We start from the raw sequence: 13,476 nt of genomic DNA, 5'->3' as shown, positions 1-13,476 counted from the left end.
GCATAATAGATTGTATTTTCCCATTGATGTATTCCTTTCCAGGAATCTGAAAATCTAAATGATGCAGAGGAAAGGTGCGATCAGTTGATTAAAACCAAGATCCAATTGGAAGCCAAGATCAAAGAGCTCAATGAAAGGCTGGAAGATGAGGAAGAGTCAAATGCTGAACTGACGGCCAAGAAGAGAAAACTGGAGGATGAGTGTACTGAACTGAAGAAAGATATCGATGATCTAGAGCTAACACTGGCCAAGGTGGAGAAAGAGAAACATGCCACAGAAAACAAAGTAAGTAATACTTGAATATTTAATTCTCTTTTACTTTTTTTTAAACTGAATGCCATGTGGCATGTACGATTGATTAAAGAAAATGTAGACTCTAAACATTGAAACTGAAATCTAACTGCTCATTGGCGACAAAAAATGGATATACAATTATTTTAAACATTACTTTTGTTTGATTTGCTCAAAAGGTGAAGAACCTTACAGAAGAGATGGCTGTTCTTGATGAAAACATTGCTAAACTTACAAAGGAGAAAAAAGCTCTTCAAGAAGCCCATCAGCAAACTCTGGATGATCTACAGGCAGAAGAGGACAAAGTCAATACACTGACCAAAGCCAAGACAAAGCTTGAACAACAAGTTGATGATGTGAGTTGTGGATTGTTGTGGATCACACACAGATACAAGCATCTATGTATGTCAGATTGACCATGTATGTTATCTTATTTAGCTTGAGGGGTCTCTGGAACAAGAAAAGAAACTGCGCATGGATCTTGAAAGATCTAAAAGAAAACTTGAGGGTGATCTCAAACTAGCCCAGGAAACCATTATGGATATAGAAAATGATAGACAGAATATGGATGAGAGAATAAAAAAGTAGGTATTGTTCTAATTAACATTACATTTTGAAAATGTGACTATCAAATCCTTATTCCTGATATTTAAGGGGTTCATTTGTAGACACAAGTATGAATTCAAATCTTTTATCAATATTTAAGGGATTTATTTGTAGGAATACGACTATTAGATTGATCTATGTCTTTGTTCAGCTGATTGACATACTCCACTTTCCAAACAGAAAAGATTTTGAAATGAGCCAGTTATTGAGCAGAATTGAAGATGAACAAGTTCTTGGTGCTCAACTTCAGAAAAAGATTAAAGAATTGCAGGTGAGGATTCCGATCACTTACTGTTTTCTATTATTTTACTTGGAAATATGTTTTCCTAAGTGTTCTTTTTCTTGCATAAAAACAAGGCCCGCATTGAGGAGCTGGAAGAAGAAATTGAGGCGGAAAGGGCAGCAAGAGCCAAAGCAGAGAAGGCAAGATCTGACCATTCCAGGGAGCTTGAGGAGATCAGTGAGCGTCTGGAAGAAGCCGGTGGGGCCACCTCTGCTCAAATTGAGATGAACAAGAAGCGTGAAGCAGAATTCCAGAAGATGAGACGTGACCTAGAAGAGTCCACCCTACAGCATGAGGCCACAGCCGCAGCTCTCCGAAAGAAGCATGCTGACAGTACAGCCGAACTTGGAGAACAAATTGATAACCTTCAACGTGTGAAGCAAAAACTGGAGAAAGAGAAGAGCGAGTTCAAAATGGAGATTGATGATCTAGCCAGTAATTTGGAAACTGTATCAAAAGCAAAGGTAATGTTTGGCAAATTCTTATATACTTAAAGTTAAGATAAATACTGTATTTCAGTGAACGAATATTTATTTGACTAGTTAGAATAATGAAAGACCAAGTTTTGTCAATAAACTGAAAAATCAATTCTGTAAATACCAAACTGCCAATATTCTGGCCAACATAGTTGAAAGAAAACATTTTGCAGCATAAATGTTTCATTCTCGTTGTTCTGCCCTACATTTTGTAGCTCTGTTGTAAATTCTCCACAATGTTTTGCATTACCCGCAAAATTTGAATGGATTACGATTTGCTGTGTTGTGTTAAGTTTTCATTGTTTAAATCAATGTTTTTCAACGGGTAAACTCTTGTTAATGGCGTACTATCCTGTCAAATCCAGGCCAATTTTGAAAAGATTTGCCGCACCCTGGAAGACCAGCTTAGTGAAATAAAGACAAAAGAAGAGGAACATCAACGCCACATTAACGATATCAGTGCTCAAAAAGCACGTCTGCAAACAGAGAATGGTAAATTCTTGCTTTTTGTCTCTCTTTTTTCTTTTATACACCATTTAAAATGACATCCTTAACCCCTTAATGACACAACTTCTGGAATAAAAGGGAATCATGACGGAATATATCCGTCGTCTGTCCTTAAGGGGTTAAAGGGTTACTCCAATCAAAACCCAGTGTTTTCATAAAACATGGCAGGGTCTGCCCCTGAATCTTAAATTTTTTTTAAAAAAAGTAGATAAAATCTACCTCTGTTCCAAGGCTCTCCTTGAAGCCAGATCCCTCGCTGATGTAACCCCTCTTCGTGATAGGGAGGTCAGGGAGTACAGGCACGGGGGGAGCGGCTATTCCTCCAGCATGCTGAGCCCAGAATAGATATTACCCAGCTCAGAACTCTGAATAATAACCCCCAAATTACGCTGACATAGGTGAAGTTACACGTCCAGCAGCAGAAGGGCTAATCTCTGTATTTTCAGCGTTTCATAGCTAAACACTGCATGTACAGACTCCAGGTACCATGACCACTTTGACTCACTTAAGTAGTGAAGGTGCTTGGATTAACTCTTTAATGTAAAGCCACAGGGTTTACATCAGAGATTGAAGGGCAGACAACTGACAGATCTTTTACCAGCAAACAACCTGAATACAAGTTAAGTTTTACCATTTATTCTATAATAGTCCTTGGAGTGCTATCATTTTCCTATCTTTGTATATTTCTGCGGACAAGCACCGGGCCCACCACCTAAGTTCTACTGGAGTGCCGGCATTTGAAATTTTTATATATATATATATATATATATATATATATATATATATATTTACTTATTTTTGTGGAATATGCGTATGATGATTCATCCATTTTCATTAAAATCACATGAAATTGTATTCATGCAGGTGAGTTCTCGAGGCAGCTGGAAGAAAGGGAGGCCTTGATCTCTCAGCTATCACGTGGAAAGCAGGCATTCACTCAACAGATTGAAGAGTTGAAAAGGCAACTGGAAGAAGAGACTAAGGTACATAGTTATATATATATATATATTGACATTTACCAGTACCAATTTTGTGATGTTCTCCACATCTGTTTGGGTGGTAAGAGAGTCCAAAAGTAATCAATGGGTTTCTTAATGACGACCAGTGACTTTTTATACTTCATAGCAGCAGTCACAAATCACTCTGTTATATTTTACTTTCCAATATAACTTTGATGCCTGGTATGTATGTAAAGTAAATTATATATCGGTATATTTATGTTTTAGTTAGCTATATTTCTTGAATTAAAAATTTAAATTGTAAATTTCAGGTATGGTCTGGGGCTATGTTTAAAGAGCCAGTTTGGGGCCGGTGATCTAAAATAAAATTTTCAATAATGCAAGGAGATGATTTGAACTTCGCTGCTATTATGCAATAATTGGGATATTGTAGCACTAATTTGCTATCCTTTTATAACTAATACATCATTGCCAACAAAACACTAGATACAATATAGTTAACTCTGGATACCAGCAAAACCTTAAGTTGTATGGACTTTATCTACATTTTTCTATTGTTTTTTTTTCTCACAGGCCAAGAATGCCCTTGCTCATTCCTTGCAATCTTCCCGACATGACTGTGACCTTCTCAGAGAACAATTTGAAGAGGAACAAGAAGCCAAGGGTGAGCTGCAAAGAGCCCTGTCCAAAGCCAACGGGGAAGTTGCTCAATGGAGAACGAAATATGAGACCGACGCGATTCAGCGCACAGAAGAACTGGAGGAAGCCAAGTATGAGAATTTTACAAAATGTCACATCTGCCAGAATGGTCTATGGCTCCTTCACTACTCTGACTTTAAAAGGACTTGTGGCCCTAATGCAGTGAAGGATCACATAGAACAGACTTCCACTCAGTTTATCATAATTATTTTCAAACTAAAACATTCCATGTTTTGCTGATATCGATAGTGAAACAGATTTTGATTTCCCATACAACTTAAGGCCATTGGGAGCAAAAAGCAAGAGCAGGTTTAAGAACAAATGATCCACTTAAAGTGGTTCAGTCCTCAGTGTCCCCTCCATGTGTATAAAATAGCTCACATCCCCTTTTTCTACTGTAGGTTTCTCCTATGTTTGTGGAGCTGGATGTCCTCCGATTGCCAGGTCCCCTGCCCCTGCGCCGCATGCAGCGACCTTGCTTACCTCACCACAGCGAGCAGCGTCATCTGGTCCCGGTCTCCAGACTGGCAGTATTTCTGATGCTGCACGCTCCAGAGCAGCTTCCTTAAATGTGTGGTGCACCTGGTCATGTGACCCGGCACACAGTGACCTCAGAGACCACAAGTGAGGGAAGAAACTCCTCCCACATGTTGTGGTTAACACTAATTGGAGATTAGCCAATCAGACACACCCTGTGTGTATATAAGCTAACCTGTCCCTTGCCTCACTGCCCTGTTGTGGTCTTTGGTTTACCATTGAGCGGTGCACTTATTTAGGTTTCCTAGTTACTGATATTTGGCTTTGTCTCTCGTTATTCCATCTCTCTGTTTCCCTTGACCTCGGCTCATGTTTTGACTATCCCTTTTTGCATAACCCGACCATTCTAAGGATCGGTATTACAATTCTCTCTACTCTAGCCTGTCCGCGTGTTAGGGTTCCCTAGTGAACGTTACACCAGTACACCGCCATCTTAAAGATCCTGGCAATGACAAAACATCCTTGCCTTCTTTTGCCCATGATTTGCCCCTGTTCATATGCCTGCGCATGTCAATATTACAGTCAATGGACACAGCGGACGGGTAAGCATTTTGGGAATATTTGCTTGATAAAGGCAGTGGAGCTTGTTTAAGCATTGCCAAGTGTAGGAATATTACAGGAGACAAAATTGTCCCTATTTTCTATTGTATTGGGGGTGAAGAATATCAAAAATTTAAAAAAAAGAAGAGCTGATTGAGAGAGAGGGGAAGAAGAGGAATCTATTTAGGATAGGCAAGTGTGTCATGACAGTGCCAGTGTATAAAAGCTAAACATTATTTTTAATCTGTTTCACACAGTCTAAAATCTTCACAAATACCCAGGTGTGAATTATTCTCTTATGTAGACCAACACCATGTTTGGTCTGAATGTGCCCCATCGTCAGGCTCTTGCAGCAGTTTGTGTAGGAGTTAGTGGTATCACCAATAACTTTCTCCATTGTATCTTATTGCGTGAGATGTGACTTATTGAGCAATTATTTTAATTGGGGTTTTATTGAATTCTTCTTTTTACCTATGGAAGCCGGAGATCTCAAAACCTTGGTTGTCTCTCTTAACATTGCCCTCCATTGAACCCCCAACCAAAAGAACAAACATATAGAATATTCTTATTAATCTAGCAAAGCTAGCAGAAATGGATGGTTGGAACTTACTTCTTGCTATTTTTTCTTTTTCTTTTTTTAAATGTCTTTTTTTAAGTGCTTGGACCTCTTTCTGCATTATGTAACCACACATATTTAATGTATTTTACATGTGCTTTATATGTTTAACCTTCAACAGGAAGAAACTTGCTCAGCGTTTGCAAGATGCAGAGGAGCAAATTGAGGCAGTTAATTCCAAATGTGCTTCACTTGAGAAGACTAAAATCCGGCTGCAGAATGAAGTCGAGGACCTCATGGTGGATGTGGAAAGGTCTAACAGTGCTTGTGCTGCTCTTGATAAAAAGCAGAAGAACTTTGACAAGGTGCGAGCACAGAAATGCCATGTTTGACCTTCCTACAGAATTGAAATTAAATAAAACATTGAGGTCTTACATTTATTTAAAAAACAAAAAAATTGTAAATAAATATCTGGTATACTGCTAATTAGATAGAACTCAATTTGGTATGACATGGAACATGACCCAGTTTCCGTTTTGGTATAACGTTAACTTACCATGAGGGCAAGCATCATACACTTTTTCATCTTTGGCATAGAGGTTGAGAAGATTTACCTGACTGTTTCAGATACTGGCTGAATGGAAACAGAAATACGAGGAGGCACATGCTGAGCTAGAGTCTTCATTAAAAGAAAGCCGGTCGCTCAGCACTGATTTATTCAAGATGAAGAATGCCTATGAGGAGTCTATGGATCAGCTTGAAACCATCAAACGCGAGAATAAGAATCTGCAACGTAAGTGTTACGCTATGTGTCAAACAAATACTGGTAGATCTGACACCATGCTTTAGTATATGGACACTTTGGTGGTACATTTGTCCACAAGTTACTTAAAGGGACACTATAGTCACCAATACAAATTTTAGTTTAATGAAGCAGTGTTGGTGTGTAGATCATGCCTCTGAAGTCTCACTGCTCAATCCTCTGCAATTTAGGAGTTAAATCACCTTTGTTTCTGTCTTTGCAGCCCTAGCCACACCTCCCCTGGTTGTGACTAACACAGCCTGCATGAATACAAAATGGTTTCATTTTCAATAAGATGTTAGCTTGCTTTAGAAGTTTTTATCTACTGCTCTGTAAGTTGAATTTTAATCACACCCAGGAGGCTCCTGCAGTAAAGGAAGTTTTTAAAATTAGTGTGCAAGGATAGTTCTAGTTGTGATTTCCATTATAAGATATATAACTACGCTGAATTTTTACATTGCGTCCTATTAAACTTTGATCACCTAGGAATTAAAATAATAGACGTTTCCAAAAACAATATTTATGTAAATGACAAATGTACTTTGTTAGTCACTAAAGTGTGAATTATAAGGAATTCGTATCCGCAGCCTTAAACACCCACTATAGAGGGTTGGGTAATTACCAGCGTTGTAGACACCGAACCCACTGATCCTACATTAAGTGGGGGCGATTTAAGATATATGTGAATCCTGAGAAGAGCTGACCACATGGTGGTCGCAGCTCACAACTGATGCTTACGCAACCAGGGGCATCTTCAATTGTATTATGATCAGCATGGTTATGCTGACGTTTAACCCTTTAAATAAAACACTCCAAGTTTAACAGCAGATTTCATTCGAAAATATATGTAAAATGTGGAAATGTTGATTCACCTTTTCGGAGCCTGCATGCTCCTCCTACTCTCTATTTCCTCTTGAAAACAAAAACATCTCAATAAAATATGATTTAAAAAAAAAAAAAAAAAAGAATTATAAGGAATTCAATAAGAATTTAAAGTGAATTTTTAAAATGGCCGAACAGGAAAAGTCTCAGTCAATTAGGTTTTCATTTTGTCTATGTTACCACAAAAGAGAGGAGGGACCACACTCAATTCCTAAAGACCACAGGGTGCTTACTGAAGTAGGACCAGGAAATCCTTAGTATATTTTATATCCAAGAAAAGGCTTTAGGCACTCATAGGGTTCAAAAATAAAGCAGGTTTATCGGATACAAAAATGCAACAGAGCAATGTTTCACCTAAACTAAGGTCTCTGTCATGCTCAGTATGGCTATGTTGACTTCAAGTTTAAATTTCACATTGAATTCCTAACAATTTATGCTCTAATTAACCCTATCAGTCAGCTCTACATACAAAAGAAAACCTAAACATTTTGCAGCTTGAATTAAAATTCTCTTTTGATTAATAGAGGAGATTGTTGATCTGACTGAACAAGTCTCTGAAAACGCAAAGATTCTACATGAAGTGGAAAAAGCCAAGAAATCGATTGAGCAAGAGAAATCCGAAATCCAGTCCGCTCTTGAAGAAGCAGAGGTATTCCTTTATTGAATTATGATTATTAGGAATTTCATCCCTTAAACAAGAAATTTTAGAGAGTGGCTATTTACTAGACTCTTGCCAGGCTGGATAGTTTTCATTTAAATTAATTTTCATTACTAGTGCACTAATTTAACTGAAATGTTTTAGATGCCTTCAAGTCTTATTTAACTTGGTGATGTTGGGTTTCTTCAACACCTAGGCCTCTCTTGAACATGAAGAAGGGAAGATTCTAAGGATACAACTGGAGCTTACACAGGTGAAATCAGAAATTGACCGGAAGATCGCAGAGAAGGATGAAGAAATTGACCAACTGAAGAGAAACCACATCAGAATCGTGGAGTCCATGCAGAGCTCGTTGGATGCAGAAATCCGGAGCAGGAATGATGCCCTCAGACTGAAGAAGAAAATGGAAGGCGATCTGAATGAAATGGAGATCCAGCTGAGTCACGCCAATCGCCAAGCTGCAGAGTCACAGAAACAACTGAGAAATGTCCAGGGTCTGCTTAAGGTATCTATCTACAGACTCTTTCTGTGTCCGGTCATGGTTGAGTAGTTGATGAGCATTGTACAGACTATGCTGTTAAATTCTTCTACAGGATGCCCAAATTCATCTGGATGATTCCCTCAGATCTCAAGAAGATCTGAAGGAACAACTGGCCATGGTTGAGCGAAGATCTAATCTTATGCAGGCTGAGATAGAGGAAATAAGAGCAGCTCTGGAGCAAACAGAAAGAAGCAGAAAGGTGGCTGAGCAAGAACTTCTTGATGCCAGTGAGCGGGTCCAACTTCTTCACTCACAGGTAATTTTTCAGATACGTAATATAAGGTATTTTTCTTAGTATAAGTGAAGGTTAATATTATCGGGCAATTTATATAGGCAAATAGAAGACTCACTGCCCTAGTTTTCAATATATCAGACGTGGTAAGAAGGCTCTTCAAGGCTTATTGTAGCTTCATTTACGATCTTAGCATTTTACAGATGGTTTTGGGCTTTTAACTTTGGTTGTGTATTTAACATACATGTATTCACAAACAGAACACAAGTTTGATAAACACCAAGAAGAAGTTGGAAACCGACCTCGCTCAACTACAATCAGAGGTGGAAGAATCTGTACAAGAAGCTCGCAATGCAGAAGAGAAAGCAAAGAAGGCCATCACAGACGTGAGTTCCTGTATTTTGAGTACATATACACATCTTTGTTATTCATAGCTGCATCAAAATATCAATGGTGTAAAATGTTTATACTATAAATCTCCAGGCTGCCATGATGGCTGAGGAATTAAAGAAGGAACAGGACACTAGCGCTCACCTTGAGAGAATGAAGAAGAACCTGGACCAGACAGTAAAGGATCTCCAGCATCGTCTGGATGAGGCTGAGCAGCTGGCACTCAAAGGTGGAAAGAAGCAGATCCAGAAACTGGAGGCTAGGGTGAGCATTACGTCCTCCAATCTATCAGTGGCCTTAATTCTAAATAACAATCTATAGAAATTGAAAGCGGCAAACAAGTTCTAAATAGAATGTCGCTCAATCAAATCCAACTTTCTTTTCCTATAAAAACTTCCCATTGCCAAGATGGCAGTTTTGAAGTCTATCTTGCATCATCGTTCCCCAACACATTACTTTATTTAAATCTATTTGCTTTGCCTAATATAGAAGTGGTTCTGTACGACTGAGCAGATATGGATTTTTAAAAAATATTTTACATTAAGTATTATATTTCCTTCAGGTGCGGGAACTTGAAAATGAAGTGGAGTCTGAACAAAAACGCAGCTCTGAAGCTATCAAAGGTGTCCGTAAATATGAAAGGAGAGTTAAAGAACTAACATACCAGGTACGAACCTGTGTTTTCTATCACCATAGTGTAATTATCGATGTCTTGGTGTTCAGTTTGGAGATGGGCATCGTGGAGCAATGTTGCAAAACAACAATGCTTAATCACTAATTAGCTTCAATTAACTATCCATATCTTTTCTTTTATATCTATAGTCTGAGGAAGACAAGAAGAATATTATGAGGCTTCAAGATCTGGTTGACAAACTCCAACTGAAAGTAAAGGCCTACAAGAGGCAGACAGAGGAGATTGTAAGTAACATCTTAGTTCTATGATAGAATATAATATTCATCCTTTATGTTTAAAAAGAACTAATAATGAACGCAAGTCATAGGCTATCACGAAAGTTTTGTGTTTTTTTTAAATAAAAAAATGGGAAGTACCGCCATTTCATAGAAACCTCAGATCTATTCTAGTCAGTTAGATATTAGATATGCCCTCCTACATATGATATATAAATATATTCTAGAAGAATACCATTGCAAGGTAGAACGTATTTTGCAACGTTTCTACAGCTATATCTACAGAACGTGTTTACTATATCTTCAATACTACTTGTGGTGCAAACTCCTGCATCACACAGAACTTGTTTGTTCCCCTGGAGTATTTACTGTCTCCGCAGGAAAGCCAAATTAGATGTTTGATGCTTTATGTTGTCTGACACCTTCGGTAGGTTGCAAACAGAATGGCTGCAAGATCTCCAGTTAATGATCTCAAACTGGGTTATTTATCAAAAAAACAAAATAAGAAAATGAAATCAAAATGACAAAATTCAGGCTAAACTAGCCAAGCTGTGACTATAGTTTTGCCATTTGGATTGTATTCACTAAAACGTGGAGTTTAGTAAATAAACGTGTGTTATCTTTTAAAATAGAGATTTTATAAACAAAACAATCACAGTATAAATTGAGACACATGACATATTTGAGATGCAAACATACAATGATATTCATGTATTAAAGCGACATGACAGTCACCAGAACCACTACAGCTTAATGTAGTTTTTCTGGTGTCTATAGTGTGTCCCTGTAAGCTTTTTTAATGTAAATGCTGCCTTTTCAGAGAACTCAGACGGCCACTACTAGAGGTGCTTCCTGGGTCAGTGCTGCACTGTGAGCAGCACCTAGGTTCAGTGTTCACACGTTTTGCATGGAGACACTGAACGCTCCCCATTAAGATGTACTGATTAAATGCATGAGAAGATTCCGATTGGCACAACACAGCGTTTTGCTGCACATGCGCAATAGCCTTACAATGCTTTCCTGTGGGAAAGCATTGGATTGGCTAAGATTATCAAGATTGATGATCTCAGCCATGGAGGCGGAGCCAGCTGCAGTGAGACCAGCACTGCGATGGAGCAAAGGTAAGTTTAAACACCTTTTAATTCCACTCTGAGGGGGGCTGGTGACCTAAACTGCTACTCCAGCACTATAGTGTTTGGAATACATGTTTGCATTTCTAACACTGTAGTGTTCCTGAAAACTCACTTTACATGGAACAATGTTGACTCTCAAATTGTTAAAATAAAATTGGATGTTTTGTGGAGTGCACAAATCCCAAACTCCTTCCTCATGAATATGAATTCCAAGTGAATTTTTTGAAATTTGGACTTAAAGGAACACTATAGTCACCTAAATTACTTTAGCTAAATAAAGCAGTTTTAGTGTATAGATCCTTCCCCTGCAATTTCACTGCTCAATTCACTGTCATTTAGGAGTTAAATCACGTTGTTTCTGTTTATGCAGCCCTAGCCACACCTCCCCTGGCTATGATTGACAGAGCCTGCATGAAAAAACAAACTGGTTTCACTTTCAAACAGATGTAATTTACCTTAAATAATTGTATCTCAATCTCTAAATTGAACTTTAATCACATACAGGGGGCTCTTGCAGGGTCTAGCAAGCTATTAACATAGCAGGGGATAAGAAAATCTTAATTAAACAGAACTTGCAATAAAGAAAGCCTAAATAGGGCTCTCTTTACAGGAAGTGTTTATGGAAGGCTGTGCAAGTCACATGCAGGGAGGTGTGACTAGGGTTCATAAACAAAGGGATTTAACTCCTAAATGGCAGAGGATTGAGCAGTGAGGCTGCAGGGGCATGTTATATACACCAAAACTGCTTCATTAAGCTAAAGTTGTTCAGGTGACTATAGTGTCCCTTTAATTTAAGATATCTCACCTGGAAATTCTCTCTTTATTTTTTTTTTTTTTTTTAGGAGGAGCAATCCAACACGAATTTGACCAAATTTCGCAAAGTTCAACACGAGCTTGAAGAAGCTGAGGAACGGGCTGACATTGCAGAGTCCCAAGTCAACAAGCTCCGTGCTAAAACACGAGAAGTCACCAAGATTGCAAAAAGTGAGGAATAAAAGAGCATGGAGCTGGGAGTGATTGAAGAGCTGCACAAAATGTGTGAACTCATTCACTTTACTGTATTTAGATATGTCTTAAGTTTCTAGCAATAAATATTCTAGACCTTTGCAAAAACCCACGTATTGCTCATTTTTTCTTTGCTACAATTAAATACATTATATATCAGAAATACATTACTTGAATTTATTCAAAATTATATTCTTTACATATAAGTTCAAAGTAATAGTCTTTCTTGTACTGTGCGCCACAGCAGTATTTTAAAACTTTTTAAATGTATTCACAAAAGATTGATAAAAATGTATTCACAAAAGATGGATCGTTTTCAGTGCAGACTTGCACACTCATTTATTTGTAGAACATTGTGAATTCTGGGAATAGCATAAGTGAAGTCCTTATGGTTACTGGACAATTAGGAATTTCTGTTGCTCGAAGCCAGCTGAAGTTCAAGGATAAAGATGTGCTTCGGAGTAAGAAAAACACTGAGGTGCCCATTTACAGTTCATATAATACTGTGCCACAAACAGGGCCGGCTTTGGGGGGGTGCGAGCTGTGCGGTCGCACAGGGCGCCGCGTGGCTGACACAGCTCACACATGGCTGGGTCACAGGAGTGCTGGGGGAGCTAAAGCAGGTACCAGGGTGGAGGATTTCATTATTCTCCACCCAGGACTATAAAAGAAAAGGCAGCAGGGGCGGAGCTTGCAGAGTGGTGGGGGGCAGAGCTTGAGAAGATGCAGAGGCAGGGCTACAATTGCAGTGGGGCGGAGCTTAAAGCGCCCATTATTTGATGGCTGGTAAATGCTGCCAGGGCTGCCATTAGAAATTGTGGGGCCCCTAATACTGCTCAAAGTCTGGGCCCCAGTGGCCCGCCTCCAAGACCGCCCCCAAATCCAGCCCCAGGGCCTGCCTCCAAACCCCGCCCACAGTAATACACACACGCACAGACACAAACACTGATACAAAAAAAGACACAGATACACACACAAAGATACACACATATACATACTAACAGACACATACTGAAACAGACACAGACACACAGACATACATAGTGACACACAGACACATACTAACATACATACAGACAAGGATAAGGACATACATACTGGCATACAGACATACATACATAGTGACATACATACACATACACATATACATACACATACTGACATACACACTGACAGACATACATACATACATACTGACACATACATACTGGCATACATACACATACATACTGACATACATACATACATACTGGCATACTTACACATACATACACACATACCTACACATACATACTGACATACATACATACATACACATACATACATACACACACATACATACATACTGGCATACACAGCTTATTTTTCAGCCACCCTCCTGTTTCTTACCTTTTCTTTGCAGGAGGGTGACTGAGGCTGATGGGAGTCGGCTGGCTCTCCCCTCCTCGCTGCCTGGCTCTCCACTCCTTA

The 13,476-nt window shown here is 38.8% G+C and overlaps 1 protein-coding gene across 1 annotated transcript in view; it reads left to right on the top strand.

Moving 5' to 3' along the window:
* The window catches only part of LOC134611843 (myosin-1B), a 29,566-nt gene extending 17,448 nt beyond the window's left edge, over window positions 1-12,118 (top strand). The window contains exons 21-38 of the mRNA XM_063456108.1: window positions 43-285; window positions 471-647; window positions 730-875; window positions 1,078-1,168; window positions 1,255-1,644; window positions 2,022-2,148; window positions 3,028-3,146; window positions 3,696-3,892; window positions 5,636-5,819; window positions 6,082-6,247; window positions 7,663-7,787; window positions 7,993-8,301; window positions 8,390-8,593; window positions 8,830-8,955; window positions 9,053-9,223; window positions 9,522-9,626; window positions 9,782-9,877; window positions 11,844-12,118. Coding sequence (XP_063312178.1) covers window positions 43-285; window positions 471-647; window positions 730-875; window positions 1,078-1,168; window positions 1,255-1,644; window positions 2,022-2,148; window positions 3,028-3,146; window positions 3,696-3,892; window positions 5,636-5,819; window positions 6,082-6,247; window positions 7,663-7,787; window positions 7,993-8,301; window positions 8,390-8,593; window positions 8,830-8,955; window positions 9,053-9,223; window positions 9,522-9,626; window positions 9,782-9,877; window positions 11,844-11,996 — 3,129 coding nt within the window. The 3' untranslated portion in view covers window positions 11,997-12,118. The remainder of the gene's footprint in view (window positions 1-42; window positions 286-470; window positions 648-729; window positions 876-1,077; window positions 1,169-1,254; window positions 1,645-2,021; window positions 2,149-3,027; window positions 3,147-3,695; window positions 3,893-5,635; window positions 5,820-6,081; window positions 6,248-7,662; window positions 7,788-7,992; window positions 8,302-8,389; window positions 8,594-8,829; window positions 8,956-9,052; window positions 9,224-9,521; window positions 9,627-9,781; window positions 9,878-11,843) is intronic.
* The last annotated feature ends 1,358 nt before the right edge of the window (window positions 12,119-13,476 follow it).

Source organism: Pelobates fuscus, chromosome 5, assembly GCF_036172605.1.
Source record: "Pelobates fuscus isolate aPelFus1 chromosome 5, aPelFus1.pri, whole genome shotgun sequence".
Classification (NCBI taxonomy): domain Eukaryota; kingdom Metazoa; phylum Chordata; class Amphibia; order Anura; family Pelobatidae; genus Pelobates; species Pelobates fuscus.
This window is presented reverse-complemented; position numbering and strand designations above follow the sequence as displayed.